This window comes from Oncorhynchus nerka, linkage group LG10, assembly GCF_034236695.1.
Source record: "Oncorhynchus nerka isolate Pitt River linkage group LG10, Oner_Uvic_2.0, whole genome shotgun sequence".
NCBI classification, from domain to species: Eukaryota; Metazoa; Chordata; class Actinopteri; order Salmoniformes; family Salmonidae; genus Oncorhynchus; species Oncorhynchus nerka.
Window position 1 is genome coordinate 102,651,701 of NC_088405.1, and position 18,685 is coordinate 102,670,385.

Below are 18,685 nucleotides of genomic sequence, written 5' to 3' on the forward strand. Positions count from 1 at the left end.
GTCGACCCCTAAACATGACAGTAACTCTGCAACATGACAGTAACTCTGAAACATTTTTGTCCAAACTTTTGACGAGTACTGTAAATAAATTATTTGATAAAAAAGTATAAGTATTTCCAAATCAAATCAAATGTATTTAGTCACATACACATGGTTAGCAGATGTTATTGCGAGTGTAGCGAAACACTTGTGTAACAGTATTACTTTAAACCGTCCCCTCGCCCATACCCGGGCGCGAACCAGGGACCCTCTGCACACATCAATAACAGTCACCCTTGAAGCACCGTTACCCATCGCTCCACAAGGAGCAAGGGGAACTACTACTTCAAGGTCTCAGAGCAAGTGGCGTCACCAATTGAAACGCTATTTAGCGCACACCGCTAACTAAGCTAGCCGTTTCACATCCTGGTGCTTCTAGTTCCGACCATGCAGTAATATCTAACAATTTCACAACAACTAATTTATACACACAAGTGTAAAGGAATGAATAAGAATATGTCATCAACTGTCTCTCAGCTCCTCAACATGATAATCTGCTTCCTGGCCATGTTTTATGACTTATCAACTCTCTCCACGTTCGCTCAACATTCCTCCCTACTTTTTGTTGAATTATGAGACGGAAAGGACACCATAATATACACACCTCCTCGTGGCTTCTTGCTTAATTGTAGCTTCCAGGGTTGTCCAGAACAGCACGCAGTCTACACTAGTTAACTTGCCATCACTAAACATGGCGGTGCCTTTTGCCACAAAACACCACATTGAGGACAAGGCGAGGCACGGGAGCGCCAGTAGTAGACATGGCGGCTAAGGGGGGTAAGCAAAAAACGCGACGAGTCAGTAGACAAGATGCTAATAACAGCGGGAATCTACTGAGCGAAACCCGGGTGCAGAGACAGGAGAAGGCCGGAGAGGAGACCAAAACCCCCGACACACGGACTGAGTGAGTACAGTACATTTTGCCGGTAGCGATAGCTAGCTACAGTTCCAGGGGATGCTATTGGGTCAATGCTAAGTTAGCTAGCTAATGTTGGCTCACTGCACTGTCAGTGACAACCAACCCATATGTTGCTAAACGTGAGTATTGCTTGTGAAACATTGCGTTACAGGACGCGTTTAAGTTAGTTGTATCAGCCAGTCTCGAAGCTAATTAGCCACAGTCAGTAGTTAGCTATCTTCATCTCTGTCACTCTTCTTCAGTTTATTTATTCCGTCTGCCGCTGCTTCCATCTACACTGAATTTAGCTGCAGCCAGCCGACCCTTCTGACAAATACACTTTTTTTTCTTCTTCTCTGACAGACACAGCTTCTACAGTTGGTCTTGTAACTCAGAGGTCAGTGTGTATTTATTTGTAGCTGGAGTCTTTCAGCTAGTCCAGTCTGAGACTCGTAGAGCGCATTAAGGATGACGTTTTCCAAGTGACGCTCCACACTGCGCATGCTCCGTGTTATGAGCACCTCCATATTAGCTGGAGCCCACAGAGATGATCTTCTAATGAAATGAAATTGTATTAGTCACATGCGCCGAATACAACATACGAGCCCCTAACAAACAATGCAGTTTAAAAGAAAATATATATGGATAAGAATAAGAGAGAAAAGTAACAAGTAATTAAAGAGCAGCAGTAAAATGACAATAGCGTCAATGTGCGTGGGCACCGGTTAGTTGAGGTAGTATGTACATGTAGGTATAGTTATTACAGTGACTATGCATAGATAACAATAGAGCGCTGCAGTGGTGTAAAGAGGGTGAGGGAGGCAATGCAAATAGTCTGGGTAGCCATTTGACGAGATGTTCAGGAGTCTTATGGGTAGAAGCTGTTTAGAAACCTCTGGGACCTAGAATTGGTGCTCCGGTTCAGCTTGCTGTGCGTAGCAGAGAGAACAGTCTATGACTAGGCTGGCTGGAGTATTTGACCATTTTTAGGGCCTTCCTCTGACACCTCTTTTTTTTGGTATGTATATATATATATACATACACACCCATACATCTTTTTTTTTTATTTATTTTTCACCTTTATTTAACCAGGTAGGCCAGTTGAGAACAAGTTCTCATTTACAACTGCGACCTGTCCAAGATAAAGCAAAGCAGTGTGACACAAACAACAGCACAGAGTTCCACATGGAAAAACAAACCATGCAGTCAATAACACAATAGAAAAGTCTATATACAGTGTGTGCAAATTAAATAAGATTAGGGAGGTAAGGCAATAAATAGGCCGTAGTAGTGAAGTAATTACAATTTAGCAAGTCAACACTGGAGTGATAGATGTGCAGATGATGAATGTGCAAGTAGAGATACTGGGGTGCAAAGAAGCTAAAACATGTAAATAAAATAAATAACAATATGGGCATGAGGTAGTTGGGTGGGCTATTTACAGATGAGCTATGTACAGGTGCAGTAATCTATAAGCTGCTCATATAGCTGATGGTTAAAGTTAGTGAGGGAGATATGAGTCTCCAGCTTCAGTGATTTTTGCAATTCGTTCCAGTCATTGGCAACAGATAACTGGAAGGTGACCAGTGACATATACCTGCTGGAGCGCGTGCTAGGGGTGGGTGTTGCTATGGTGACCAGTGAAATATACCTGCTGGAGCGTGTGCTACGGGTGGGTGCTGCTATGGTGACCAGTGAAATACCTGCTGGAGCGCGTGCTACGGGTGGGTGCTGCTATGGTGACCAGTGAGCTGAGATAAGGCGGAGCTTTACCAAGCATGAACTTATAGATGACCTGGAGCCAGTGGGTTTGGCGACGAGTATGAAGCGAGGGCCAGCCAACGAGAGCATTACAGGGCATACAGGTCGCAGTGGTGGGTGGTATATGGGGATTTGGTGACAAAAACGGAAGGCACTGTGATAGACTGCATCCAATGTGCTGAGTAGAGTGTTGGAGGCTATTTTGTAAATGACATCGCCATAGTCAAGGATTGGTAGGATGGTCAGTTTTACGAGGGTATGTTAAGCAGCATGAGTGAAGGATGCTTTGTTGCAAAATAGGAAGCAGATTCTAGATTTATTTTTGGATTGGAGATGTTTAATGGGTCTGGAAGGAAAGTTTACAGTCTAACCAGACACCTAGGTATTTGTAGTTGTTCACATATTCAAATCAGAACCATCCAGAGTAGTGATATACACTGCTCAAAAAAATTAAAGGAAAACTTAAACAACACAATGTAACTCCAAGTCAATCACACTTCTGTGAAATCAAACTGTCCACTTAGGAAGCAACACTGATTGACAATAAATGTCACATGCTGTTGTGCAAATGGAATAGACAACAGGTGGAAATTATAGGCAATTAGCAAGACACCCCCAATAAAGGAGTGGTTCTGCAGGTGATAACCACAGACCACTTCTCAGTTCCTATGCTTCCTGGCTGATGTTTTGGTCACTTTTGAATGCTGGCGGTGCTTTCACTCTAGTGGTAGCATGAGACGGAGTCTACAACCCACACAAGTGGCTCAGGTAGTGCAGCTCATCCAGGATGGCACATCAATGTGAGCTGTGGCAAGAAGGTTTGCTGTGTCTGTCAGCGTGTCAGTGTCCAGAGCATGGAGGCGCTACCAGGAGACAGGCCAGTACATCAGGAGACGTGGAGGAGGCCGTAGGAGGGCAACAACCCAGCAGCAGGACCGCTACTTCCGTCTGTGCAAGGAGGAGCAGGAGGAGCACTGCCAGAGCCCTGCAAAATGACCTCCAGCAGGCCACAAATGTGCATGTGTCTGCTCAAAAAGGTCAGAAACAGACTCCATGAGGGTGGTATGAGGGCCCGAGATCCACAGCTGGGGGTTGTGCTTACAGCCCAACACCGTGCAGGACGTTTGGCATTTGCCAGAGAACACCAAGAGTGGCAAATTCGCCACTGGTGCCCTGTGCTCTTCACAGATGAAAGCAGGTTCACACTGAGCACATGTGACAGACGTGACAGAGTCTGGAGACGCCGTGGAGAACGTTATGCTGCCTGCAACATACTCTAGCATGACTGGTTTGGCGGTGGGTCAGTCATGGTGTGGGGTGGCATTTCTTTGGGGGGCCGCACAGCCCTCCATGTGCTCGCCAGAGGTAGCCTGACTGCCATTAGGTACCGAGATGAGATCCTCAGACCCCTTGTGAGACCATATGCTGGTGCGGTTGGCCCTGGGTTCCTCCTAATTTTTTATTTCACCTTTATTTAACCAGGTAGGCTAGTTGAGAACAAGTTCTCATTTGCAACTGCGACCTGGCCAAGATAAAGCATAGCAGTGTGAACAGACAACACAGAGTTACACATGGAGTAAGCAATTAACAAGTCAATAACACAGTAGAAAAAAAAAAAATGGGCAGTCTATATACAATGTGTGCAAAAGGCATGAGGTAGGCGAATAATACAATTTTGCAGATTAACACTGGGGTGATAAATGATCAGATGGTCATGTACAGGTAGAGATATTGGTGTGCAAAAGAGCAGAAAGGTAAATAAATAAATAAAATAAAAACAGTATAAAAACAGTATGGGGATGAGGTAGGTGAAATGGGTGGGCTATTTACCAATAGACTATGTACAGCTGCAGCGATCGGTTAGCTGCTCGGATAGCTGATGTTTGAAGTTGGTGAGGGAGATAAAAGTCTCCAACTTCAGCGATTTTTGCAGTTCATTCCAGTCACAGGCAGCAGAGTACTGGAACGAGAGGCGGCCAAAATGAGGTGTTGGCTTTAGGATGATCAGTGAGATACACCTGCTGGAGCGTGTGCTACGGATGGGTGTTGCCATCGTGACCAGTGAACTGAGATAAGGCGGAGCTTTACCTAGCATGGACTTGTAGATGACCTGAGCCAGTGGGTCTGGCGACGAATATGTAGCGAGGGCCAGCCGACTAGAGCATACAAGTCGCAGTGGTGGGTGGTATAAGGTGCTTTGGTGACAAAACGGATGGCACTATGATAGACTGCATCCAGTTTGCTGAGTAGAGTGTTGGAAGCCATTTTGTAGATGACATCGCCGAAATCGAGGATCGGTAGGATAGTCAGTTTTACTAGGGTAAGCTTGGCGGCGTGAGTGAAGGAGGCTTTGTTGCAAATAGAAAGCCGACTTTGATTTGATTTTCGATTGGAGATGTTTGATGTGAGTCTGGAAGGAGAGTTTGCAGTCTAGCCAGACACCTAGGTACTTATAGATGTCCACATATTCAAGGTCGGAACCATCCAGGGTGGTGATGCTAGTCGGGCATGCGGGTGCAGGCAGCGATCGGTTGAAAAGCATGCATTTGGTTTTACTCGCGTTAAGAGCAGTTGAGGCCACGGAAGGAGTGCTGTATGGCATTGAAGCTCGTTTGGAGGTTAGATAGCACAGTGTCCAATGACGGGCCGAAAGTATATAGAATGGTGTCGTTCCTATGCGGCTGAGGTGGATCAGGGAATCGCCCGCAGCAAGAGCAACATCATTGATATATACAGAGAAAAGAGTCGGCCCGAGAATTGAACCCTGTGGCACCCCATAGAGACTGCCAGAGGACCGGACAGCATGCCCTCCGATTTGACACACTGAACTCTGTCTGCAAAGAATTGGTGAACCAGGCAAGGCAGTCATCCGAGAAACCGAGGCTATTGAGTCTGCCGATAAGAATATGGTGATTGACAGAGTCGAAAGCCTTGGCGAGGTATGAAGACGGCTGCACAGTACTGTCTTTTATCGATGGCGGTTATGATATCGCTTAGTACCTTGAGCGTGGCTGAGGTGCACCCGTGACCACAGCTCGGAAACCAGATTGCACAGCGGAGAAGGTACGGTGGGATTCGAGATGGTCAGTGACCTGTTTGTTGACTTGGCTTTCAAGACCTTAGATAGGCAGGGCAGGATGGATAGAGGTCTATAGCAGTTTGGGTCCAGGGTGTCTCCCCTTGAAGAGGGGGATGACTGCGGCAGCTAACTTCTTGGGGATCTCAGACGATATGAAAGAGAGGTTGAACAGGCTGGTAATAGGGGTTGCGACAATGGCGGCAGATAGTTTCAGAAATAGAGGGTCCAGATTGTCAAGCCCAGCTGATTTGTAATGCAAGACAATGCTAGACCTCATGTGGCTGGAGTGTGTCAGCAGTTCCTGCAAGAGGAAAGCATTGATGCTATGGACTGGCCCGCCCATTCCCCAGACCTGAATCCAATTGAGCACATCTGGGACATCATGTCTCGCTCCATCCACCAACGCCACATTGCACCACAGACTGTCCAGGAGTTGGCGGATGCTTTAGTCCAGGTCTGGGAGGAGATCCATCAGGAGACCATCCGCCACCTCATCAGGAGCATGCCCAGGCGTTGTAGTGAGGTCATACAGGCACGTGGAGGCCACACACACTACTGAGCCTCATTTTGACTTGTTTTAAGGACATTACATCACAGTTGGATCAGCCTGTAGTGTGGTTTTCCACTTTAATTTTGAGTGTGACTCCAAATCCAGACCTCCATGGGTTGATAAATTTGATTTCCATTGATAATTTTTGTGTGGTTTTGTTGTCAGCACATTCAACTATATAAAGGGAAAAGTATTTAATAAGAATATTTCATTCATTCAGATCTAGGATGTGTTTTTTCAGTGTTTCCTTTATTTTTTTGAGCAGTGTACATATGCATACATAAACATTCATACATACCTATATAGATTAGAATATTCATACATACCTATATAGATTAGATTATTCATACATACCTATATAGATTAGAATATTCATACATACCTATATAGATTAGAATATTCATACATACCTATATAGATTAGAATATTCATACATACCTATATAGATTAGATTATTCATACATACCTATATAGATTAGATTATTCATACATACCTATATAGATTAGAATATTCATACATACCTATATAGATTAGAATATTCATACATACCTATATAGATTAGAATATTCATACATACCTATATAGATTAGAATATTCATACATACCTATATAGAGTAGAATATTCATACATACCTATATAGATTAGAGGTCGACCGATTAATCGGAATGGCCGGTTAATTAGTGCCGATTTCAATTTTTCATAACTGATTTTTACATTATTTTTATTTAAAAACATTTTTAAAACTATATTTAAACTAGGCAAGTCAGTTAAGAACACATTCTTTTTTTCAATGACGATCTAGGAACGGTGGGTTAACTGCTTTGTTCAGGGGCAGAACGACAGATTTTTACCTTGTCAGCTCGAGGATTCATTTTTGCAACCTTCCGGTTACTAGTCCAACGCTCTAACCACCTGCCTTACATTGCACTCCACGAGGAGCCTGCATGGCAGGCTGATTACCTGTTTCGCGAGGGCAGCAAGAAGCCAAAGTAAGTTGCTAGCTAGCATTAAACTTATCTTATAAAAAACAATCAATCTTAACATAATCACTAGTTAACTACACATGGTTGATGATATTACTAGATTATCTAGCGTGTCCTGCGTTGCATATAATCGATGTGGTAACTGTTAATTTCTACTTCGCCAAACGGGTGATGATTTAATAAGCACATTTGCGAAAAAAGCACTGTCATTGCACCAATGTGTACCTAACCATAAACATCAATGCCTTTCTTTAAAATCAATACACAAGTATATATTTTTAAACCTGCATATTTAGTTAATATCGCCTGCTAACATGAATTTCTTTTAACTATGGAAATTGTGTCACAATTTCGGCATCGGCATCAGTATCGGTGTTGAAAAATCATAATCGGTCGACCTCTAATATAGATATACGTACTTTTTTTTTTAGAATACCCTACCACCCTTCCCCCAATTGGAGTAAACTGATAAACAATAACACTTAGGCTTCTACCTTCAGTTTATATACATAGTTCTAGGCAGAGGTTGCAATTCTTCAGCCATTCCTGGACCTGTGACCAAAAACGAGCTACATACGGACAATACCAAAATAAATTATCTAATGACTCTGCCTCCTCACAGCAAAATCTGTAGAGCTGGGAAGATTGTATCCCCCATATATATAACATTCAATTGGTTGCAATAATTTTGTATAGTAGGTTTTAAATCTAGCGTTGTTTTCAATGTCAATTCATAAACCATATGCCATGGACTGGGTACGTCGAAAATCTCTAACCAACTATTTAGCAATTTATATGGCACAGCTGTCAATTTTTTGGTCCTTAAATAAAATTGGTATGTTTTTTATTTATCACACTTTTCTTTTATGCAGGACGGTCAGACAAGTTCCTTACTTTTTCCCCTTCTACTTGCCTCTTCCATTTTTGAGGTAATGCTGCAGTTAGTTGGTTGTAATTTTGGGTAGAGCAGAATTTTCCATATGTCTGTGTTAGCTTCATGTGTAACGTAACTCTTTGAACTTTGGAACCCTACTTATTCCACGACTGGTCTATCGACGTCACCGTACGAGGAGGCAAAAACAGACTTTTCCCCATCGCGACGTCCCTCTAAGGCCCTTATGCTAGCCCCGGCCTGCTAACTGTCTGAATCGCCGGGACCCCAGCCAGCCCAACCCCTCACTGAACCCATACGATCACTTGGCTACGCATGCCTCTCCCTAATATCAATATGCCTTGTCCATTACTGTCCTGGTTAGTGATTATTGTCTTATTTCACTGTAGAGCCTCTAGTCCTGCTCAATATACCTTAACCAACCATGTTGTTCCACCTCCCACATATGCGATGACATCACCTGTTTTAAACGTCTCTAGAGACAATATCTCTCTTATTATCTTTACCGGAGAAAAATACCAAAGAACGCACGCTCTTCCACGTGCTTGGAAACACTACAGCCAAAATGGGAGCCACCTAGAAAAACTAGAATTCCTGGATAATTTTTCCAAAAACCAGCCTGAAACTCTTTCTAAAGACTGTTGACATCAAGTGGAAGCCCTAGGAACTTCAATCTGGGAGGACTTGGCCTTATAATAAAAGTGATAGCCATTGAAAATATTGGTAGGCTATTATTAGGAATTATTAGGAATTATTAGGAAAAACATCCATACTATTAGTTTCAGTTAGTGGAGATGGAGGAGCCTGAAACGAAAACATTCTACTTTCTCTTTCAAAATATCATTCGTTGACTCCATTTGTAACAAGTTTCAATACATTTTTGGGGGAGAATTTCTAGATTGAAAGATTGAAAATAATTTGGTGCGTTGTTTTCCCCATATTCCATCCAGTTCACTTTATTTTTATAATATATTACATCTTTCTTGAATAAGTTCCTTTGTTTATTTGTGTTCTTCCTCTCATTTATTCGGTGCCTCGTAGGTACAGTTGGTTTTAATTGCTATCTAACTGTACTGTTAGTCCTTCCATTCCCTTTGTTCATATGGACTCTTTTGATCTAAATTGATTTTGTTTTATAGATGACTACTGAATTGCAGGGCCTCTAAAGGCACATTTAAGTGTCCCATACAGTAAGGGGATCTGCTGTACCTGTGTTATGTCTGGAAAAGTCAGTTGTAAATTCTTCTGTCTTAGTTCTAAACAATTTATCACCTAGTAGGCTTTGATTACATTTCCAATATACTCGCCCACGTGGACAATCTGTCAGAGTATTATGATCCGACTGCATTCTGTCCTCTATCAACACTTTGGTGCCAGAGAGAATGGCATAAGAAAGTAATCAAGACGACTAGCTTGATTAAGCCTCCGCCATGTAAATCTCACTAGGTCAGGGTATTTAAGCCTCCATATATCCACCAATTCCAATATATCCATGACATTCATGATTTCCTTAAGTGCATGAGGGTGATGGTGTGATTTCCATTCCAGTCCATAGAGGTATTTAAAACGGTATTCAAATCTTCCACCATAATACTAGAGTCTAGTGTTGGTTGTAGAGTTGATATATTCTTTTTTATATTTTCAAAGAAGCTTGGATCATCATTATTCAGACCGTATAGGTTAATAAGCCATACCTGTTTATTTTCCAATAACATATTTAAAATAATCCATCTACCTTGAGGATCTGTTTGGACAATTTGCACATTTGGATCAAAATTACTGTTAATTAATACCATCACCCCTTTTGAATGTCTTTGCCCATGGGAGGAATATTCACTGCTCAAAAAAATAAAGGAAACACTGAAAAAACACATCCTAGATCTGAATGAATGAAATATTCTTATTAAATACTTTTTTCTTTACATAGTTGAATGTGCTGACAACAAAATCACACAAAAATGATCAATGGAAATCAAATGTATCAACCCATGGAGGTCTGGATTTGGAGTCACACTCAAAATTAAAGTGGAAAACCACACTACAGGCTGATCCAACTGTGATGTAATGTCCTTAAAACAAGTCAAAATGAGGCTCAGTAGTGTGTGTGGCCTCCACGTGCCTGTATGACCTCACTACAACGCCTGGGCATGCTCCTGATGAGGTGGCGGATGGTCTCCTGAGGGATCTCCTCCCAGACCTGGACTAAAGCATCCGCCAACTCCTGGACAGTCTGTGGTGCAACGTGGTGTTGGTGGATGGAGTGAGACATGATGTCCCAGATGTGCTCAATTGGATTCAGGTCTGGGGAACGGGCGGGCCAGTCCATAGCATCAATGCCTTCCTCTTGCAGGAACTGCTGACACACTCCAGCCACATGAGGTCTAGCATTGTCTTGCATTAGGAGGAACCCAGGGCCAACCGCACCAGCATATGGTCTCACAAGGGGTCTGAGGATCTCATCTCGGTACCTAATGGCAGTCAGGCTACCTCTGGCGAGCACATGGAGGGCTGTGCGGCCGACCATTGACTGACCCACTGCCAAACCGGTCTTGCTGGAGGATGTTGCAGGCAGCAGAATTTTCTCCACGGCATCTCCAGACTCTGTCACGTCTGTCACGTGCTCAGTGTGAACCTGCTTTCATCTGTGAAGAGCGCAGGGCGCCAGTGGCGAATTTGCCAATCTTGGTGTTCTCTGGCAAATGCCAAACGTCCTGCACGGTGTTGGGTTGTAAGCACAACCCCCACCTGTGGACGTCGGGCCCTCATACCACCCTCATGGAGTCTGTTTCTGACCGTTTGAGCAGACACATGCACATTTGCACTACCTGAGCCACTTGTGTGGGTTGTAGACTCCGTCTCATGCTACCACTAGAGTGAAAGCACCACCAGCATTCAAAAGTGACCAAAACATCAGCCAGGAAGCATAGGAACTGAGAAGTGGTCTGTGGTCCCCACCTGCAGAACCACTCCTTTATTGGGGGTGTCTTGCTTATTGCCTATAATTTCCACCTGTTGTCTATTCCATTTGCACAGCAGCATGTGACATTTATTGTCAATCAGTGTTGCTTCCTAAGTGGACAGTTTGATTTCACAGAAGTGTGATTGACTTGGAGTTACATTGTGTTGTTTAAGTGTTTCCTTTATTATTTTGAGCAGTGTATTTCGCCCCCCTCGTCCTTTTTCCACAAAACTTCATCTAAAATTGTGGAATGAGTTTCCTCCATTATTTCACTTATTTCACTTACAATTCACTGTATCACAATTCCAGTGTGTCAGAAGTTTACATACACTAAGTTGACTGTGCCTTTAAACAGTTTGGAAAATTCCAGAAAAATGGTGTCATGGCTTTTGAAGCTTCTGATAGGCTAATTGACATAATTTGAGTCAATTGGAGGTGTACCTGTGGATGTATTTCAAGGCATACCTTCAAACTCAGTGCCTCTTTGCTTGACATCACTGGAATATCAAAAGAAATCAGCCAAGACCTCAGAAAATAAATTGTAGACCTCCAGAAGTCTTGGTTCATCCTTGGGAGCAATTTCCAAACGCCTGAAGGTACCACGTTCATCTGTACAAACAATAGTACGCAAGTATAAACACCATGGGACCATGCAGCTGTCATACCGCTCAGGAAGGAGACGCGGTCTGTCTCCTAGAGATAAACATACTTTGGTGCGAAATGTGCAAATCAATCCCAGAAAAAACGTGAAGGACCTTGTGAAGATGCTGGAGGAAACAGGGAAACTGGGAATGTGCAGTCATGAGTGAACAGGGAGTACAGGAGGGGACTGAGCACATACCCCTGAGGTGCCCCTGTGTTGAGGATCAGCATGCCGGACGTGTTGTTACCTACCTTTACCACCTGGTGGCGGCCCATCAGGAAGTCCAGGATCCAGTTGCAGAGGGAGGGGTTTAGTCCCAGGGTCCTTAGATTATTATTGTTATTGATGATGAGCTATGAGGGCACTATGGTGTTGGACGCTGAGCTGTAGTCAATTAATAACATTCTCACATAGGTGTTCCTTTGGTCTAGGTGGGAAAGGGCAGTGTGGAGTGCAATAGAGAGTGCGTCATCTGTGGATCTGTTGGGGTGGTATGGAAATTAGAGTGGGTCTAGGGTTTCTGCGATAATAGTGTTGATGTGAGCCATGACCAGACTTTCAAAGCACTTCATAGTTACAGATGTGAGTGCTACTGGTCGGTAGTCTTTTAGGCAGGTTACCTTAGTGTTCTTGGGCACAGGCACTATGGTGGTCTGCTTGAAAAAAAAAAGTTGGTATTGCGGACTTGGACAGGGAGAAGTTGAAAATGTCAGCCAAGACACTTTCCAGTTGGTCAGCGCATGCTCGCTGTACACATCCTGGTAATCCGTTTGGCCCTGCAGCCTTGTGAATGTTGACCTGTTTAAAGGTGTTCCTCACATCGGCTGGGGAGAGCGTGATCACAAAGTCTTCCAGAACAGCTGGTAACTCTCATGCATGTTTTAGTGTTATTTGCCTCAAAGCGAGCATAGAAGTGGTTTAGCTCATCTGGTAGGCTTGTGTCACTGGGTGGCTCATGGCTGTGCTTCCCTTTGTAGTCTGTAATGGTTTGCAAGCCCTGCCACATCCAAGGAGCGTCAGAGCCAGTGTAGTAGGATTTGATCTTAGTCCTGTATTGACGCTTTGCCTGTTTGATGGTTCGTCGGATGGCATAGTTGGAGTTCTTATAAGCTTCCGGTTTAGATTCCCGCTCTTTGAAAGCGGCAGCTCTAGCCGTTAGCTCAGTGCGGATGCTTCCTGTAATTCATGGCTTCTGGTTGGGGTATGTACTAGAGGTCGACCGATTATGATTTTTCAACGCCAATACCGATACCGATTTGTTGGAGGACCACCTGGGCTCGAACCAGGAACACATCGACAACAGCCACCCTCGAAGCATCGTTACCCATCACTCCACAAAAGCTTCGGCCCTTGCAGAGCAAGGGGAACAACTACTTCAAGGTCTCAGAGCGAGTGACGTAACCGATTGAAATGCTATTAGCGCGCACCCCGCTAACTAGCTAGCCATTTCACATCGGTTACACCAGCCTAATCTCAGGAGTTGATAGGCTTGAAGTCATAAACAGCTCAATGCTTGAAGCACAGCTAAGTGCTGCTGGCAAACGCACAAAGAAAGGCATTGATGTGTATGGTTAGGTACATTCGTGCAACGATTGTGCTTTTTTCGCAAATGCGAAAATCATCCCCCGTTTTGGCGACGTTGGCTGTCTTTGTTAACCACATCGATTATATGCAACGCAGGACAAGCTAGATAAACTAGTAATATCATCAACCATGTGTAGTTAACTAGTGATTATGGTAAGATTGATTGTTTTTTATAAGATACGTTTAATGCTAGCTAGCACCTTACCTTGGCTCCTTGCTGCACTCGCATAACAGGTAGTCAGCCTGCCACGCAGGCTCCTCGTGGAGTGCAATGTAATCGGCCATGATCGGTGTCCAAAAATGGCGATTACCGATTGTTATGAATACTTTAAATCGGCCCTAATTAATCGGTCATTCCGATTAATCGGTCGACCTCTAACATGTACGTACAGTCACTGTGGGGACAAGGTCATCGATGCACTTATTTATGAAGCCAATGACTGATGTGGTGGACTCCTCAATGCCATCGGAGGAATCCCGGAACATGTTGCAGTCTGTGCTAGCAAAACAGTCCTGTAGCTTAGCATCTGCTTTTAGTCACTGGTGCTTTAATTTTTGCTTTGTAAGCCGGAATCAGGAAGATAGAATAATGGTAAGATTTGCCAAATTTAGGGCGAGGGAGAGCTTTGTATGAGTCTCTGTGTGTGGAGTAAAGGTGGTCCAGAGTTATTTTCCCTCTGGTTGCACATTCCCCTGCATTAAAGTCCCTGGCTACTAGGAGTGCCACCTCTGGGTGAGGGTTTTCTTGTTTGCTTATGGCAGAATACAACTCATTCAATGCTGTCTTAGTGCCAGCCTCTTACTGTGGTGGTATATAAACAGCTACGGGGAATACAGATGAAAACTCTCTCGGGCGGTAGTGTGGTCTACAGCTTATCATGAGACACTCTACCTCTGACGAGCAATAGCTTGAGACTTCCTTAGATATTGTGCACCAGTTGTTATTTACAAAAATACATTGACCGCCGCCTCTTATCTTACCAGACGCCGTTGTTCTATCCTGCCGGTACATCGTATGTTGATATTGTCGTCGTTCAGCCACGACTCCGTGAAGCTTAAGATATTCGTTTTTTTAATGTCCCATTGGTAGTTTAATCTTCTGCTTAACGCGTCAATTTTATTTTCCAAAGATTGTACGTTTGCTAGCAGAATGGAGGGAACTGGGGGTTTATTTGATCGCCTAGGAATTCTCAGAAGGCAGCCCCTCCCTTCGGCACCTCTTTCTCCGCCTCCTCTTCACGCAGACTTCACGCAGATCACAGGGATCGGGGCCTTTTCCCGAGGAAGCAGGATATCCTTCGCTCCGGGCTCGTCAGAGTCGTGAAAGGAAAAAAGGATTCTGCTAGTCCGTGGTGAGTAATCGCAGTCTTGATGTCTGGAAGTTTGTTTCAGTCATAGGAGACGGTAGGGGCAACATTACATACAAACAACGCAAACAACGCAAACAAAAAGACTCATTTAGCCGTGGGCACCTAAAACGTCTACCTTCTTCTCCGGCTCCATCTTCTCCCGGTACGGCACGTCTGTCTGTCTGTGTGTCTGTCTGTCTGTGTGTCGATACCTTTGCTAAGTCGCTGCTCTTTGGGTCTGGTGGAGGGTAGCTGTAGTAGGACTCACACTCTCTCTTTCTCTCTCTCCCTCTCTCTCTGTCTGTGCGTGTGTGTAGGTGTGTCAGTAGAGGAGGCCAGGTGTGGGCTCCTGAAGGTTCCACGGCATTTAAATGTCTCCTGTCAGCCCGGTTCTGTGCAGCGTTGCTTAGCAACATCTCCGACTGTGACGAGACCTACAACTACTGGGAGCCGGTGAGTAATAATAATACAACAATAATTATTTGGGTGGTGTTTATTTGTCCTGTTACTCACACATGTGTAATGGTAATGTGTATTTTTGCCCAACTCCCCATGAGACATTGTAGGCTGTCATTGTAAATAAGAATTTGTTCTTAACTCACTTTCCTAGTTAAAGGTAAAATATGTATATATTTTTAAAGTCACCCGCAAGGATTGGGGTCACGGCCACCCTTGGAGCAATTAGGATTAAGTGCCTTGCTCAAGGGTACAGTGGCAGATGTATTTATTTATTTCATCTTGTTGGTTCCGGTATTCGAACCAGCAACCTTTCGGTTACTGGCCCAACCATCTAACCTCAAAGCTACGTGATGTCGCTGACATCAGTGTGCGACCAACGCATGTTTTAAGTTTTAAGCTTCGGCGGTATCTAGATTGTCATACCTTCATACCAAATTTGTGCCGTACTGGGATATTTTGGAATACCGGCACTGAACACAAGGGGCACTGCTTTCAAACCTTTCTCTGTAGTCCAAAGATTAGCCATGCTAACAAGTACATGTACAATCCCATAGAGAATGCTAACTTAATGCTAACAATCACATTGCAAACATTTTATACGGTCTTTGACCTAAACTATACAAATATATAGTATAAATATAAATAAGTAATTCAAAAGTGCTACACAGTTTGCTGCATGCAAAAAAACAATATTAGACATCAAGGCTCTTGATCCTGGGGGCAATTCTCTGCTATTACTAAGTGAATGCTTGATTTTTGGAAGAAGCTTACCACTTAGCCATAAAGCTCACTAGCTACTAAATTAAGTAATGCAGTGCATTTGGTAGCTAGTGCTTTGGCAGGAACTAATGGGGATCCATAATAAATATGAATACAAATAGAAACCTTTGCCCCAGTCTGAGGTTCTGAGTGCACCGGAGCAAGTTTTCATCAAGCATCTCTGCACTATGTTCCGTTCATCGTTCCCTCGATCCTGACTAGTCACTGCCGCTGAACAACAGCATAATGGTGGCACCACCATGCTTCACCATAAGGATGGTGCCAGGCTTCCTCCAGACATGAGAGGGTCTGAATGCTTCCCGAATGCACTGTAACTTAAAAGCATGTGTGACATGTATTGGGGTGCACAATCGTGTATTGACTTAAAAACCAATAGAAGTATCTTAAAATGTATTGCCAAGGGGTAACATACTCTGTATTTAGCCCCTTTAGTTGTGATATAAACATTATCAAAACAGTTAGGCCGGTGTGTGTGTGATTTATGATTTTAAAAGTTTGCAACAAAAAAAAGCTGTTTCTTGCCTGAGACTGGGTATCATTCACAAGTGATAATACATCATTCACAGGTCATAATGTTGTCACCCATCAGACTATTCTCAATTTAATCTGGTCTGTACATATACCAAAATAATAAACTAGTTCTGATTTAGAATGGGCCATTATAATTCACCTGTTGGAAACAGGGGCAAGGGAAAGAAATGCATGTCATCTGTATGATGGACACTTCCTGCGGTTCATTTTCATGTCAGCCAGGTAGGCGATACTCCTGTTGTAAAGCGAAGGAATGTGCTTAATATAAGGAAAGTTGAGGAATACAGTAAGTTTGGACACACCTACTCATTCCAGGGTTTTTCTATATTTTTACTAGTTTTTACATCGTAGAATAATAGCGAAAACATCAAAAACTATGAAATAACACATATGGAATCATGTAGTAATATAGATTTTATATTCTTCAAATTAGCCACCATTTGCCTTGGGTTGGCACTCTCTCTACTAGCTTCACCTGGAATTAATTTCAATTAACAGGTGAACCTTGTTAAGTGAATTTGTGGAATTTCTTTCCTTAATGTGTTTGAGCCAATCAGTTGTGCTGTGACAAGGTTGGTAAACAGAAGATAGACTTATTTGGTAAAAGACCAAGTCCATATTATGGCAAGAACAGCTGAAATAAGCAAAGAGAAATGACAGTCCATCATTACTTTAAGACATGAAGATCAGTCAATACGGAAAAGTTCTTGAAATTTTATAGTTTCTTCCAAAAACCATCAAGCGCTAACTGGCTCTCATGAGGACCTCCACAGGAAAGGAAGACCCAGAGTTACCTCTGCTGCAGAGGATAAGTTCAATAGAGTTACCAGCCTCAGAAATTGCAGCCCAAATAAATGCTTCACAGAGTTCAAGTAACAGACACATCTCCACATCAACTATTCAGAGGAGACTGTGTGAATCAGGCCAAGAAACACAAGAAATGGACATTAGACCGGTGGAAATCTGTCATTTTGGTCTGATGAGTCCAAATTTGAGTTTTGATTCGAACTGCCTTTGTGAGATCACCACTTTATTTTAAGAACGTGAAATGTCAGAATAATAATAGTAGAGAATAATTTATTTCAGCTTTTATTTCTTTCATCACATTCCCAGTGGGTCAGAAGTTTACATACACTCAATTAGTATTTGGTAGCATTGCCTTTAAATTGTTTAACCTCTTGCTCCTACCTTACACGCAGGCGTCCCATCTAGACATCTGGAAATGCAAATGCGCTACGCTAAATGCTAATAGTACTAGTTAAAACTCAAACGTTCATTAAAATACACATGCAGGGTAGTGAATTAAAGCTACACTCGTTGTGAATCCAGGCAACAAGTCAGATTTTTTAAATGCTTTTCGGCGAAAGCATGAGAAGCTATTATCTGATAGCATGTAACACCCCAAAAGACCCGCAGGGGACGTAAACAAAATAATTAGCATAGTCGGCGCTACACAAAACGCACAAATAAAATATAAAACATTCATTACCTTTGACCATCTTCTTTGTTGGCACTCCTAGATGTCCCATAAACATCACTATTGGGTCTTTTTTTCTATTAAATCGGTCCATATATAGCCTAGATATCGATCTATGAAGACTGTGTGAGCAAGGAAAAAAATAGCGTTTTATAACGTAACGTCATTTTTTTTAATTAAAAAAGTCGACGATAAACTTTCACAAAACACTTCGAAATACTTTTGTAATGCAACTTTAGGTATTAGTAAACGTCAATAAGCGATCAAATTGATCACGAGGCGATGTATATTCTATAGCAGTACGTCTGGAAATAATGTCCGGGTAAATCTCAACCAAAATATCCGGTCGGAGACCGGAAGAAAGGCGCTGCCTTGCGTCCGTTTGACCAAGAAACAAATAGTAGGCAAATGACAAGACTGACATCGTGTGGAAGCTGTAGGTATTGCAACCTCGGCCCCATTTAATGTGGTTCACCTTTATCAATGGGTTGAAGTGGCGCATGGATATATTTGTCCATTTTCAGTGATCAGATTTTCCTGCACTTTTCGATGAAACGCACGTTCTGTTATAGTCATAGCCGTGATTTAACCAGTTTTATAAACGTCTGAGTGTTTTCTATCCACACATACTAATCATATGCATATACTATATTCCTGGCATGAGTAGCAGGGCGCTGAAATGTTGCGCGATTTTTAACA

At 43.0% G+C, this 18,685-nt stretch overlaps 1 protein-coding gene across 4 annotated transcripts in view; it reads left to right on the plus strand.

The window, feature by feature from the left end:
* Window positions 1-705: 705 nt before the first annotated feature.
* Window positions 706-18,685, plus strand: part of alg9 (ALG9 alpha-1,2-mannosyltransferase) — a 67,176-nt gene continuing 49,196 nt past the window's right edge. Inside the window, exons 1-3 of one of the 4 annotated variants that reach the window (XM_065024030.1) lie at window positions 877-943; window positions 1,301-1,334; window positions 15,057-15,192. Coding sequence is in view for 2 of the 4 variants with exons in the window: in XM_065024027.1 (XP_064880099.1) it covers window positions 801-943; window positions 15,057-15,192 (279 nt within the window). In the remaining 2 variants the exon portion in view is untranslated. Of the gene's footprint in view, window positions 944-1,300; window positions 1,335-14,520; window positions 14,743-15,056; window positions 15,193-18,685 lie in introns of those variants that run through there. The other 3 variants (XM_065024027.1, XM_065024028.1, XM_065024029.1) reach the window with 3 other exon arrangements.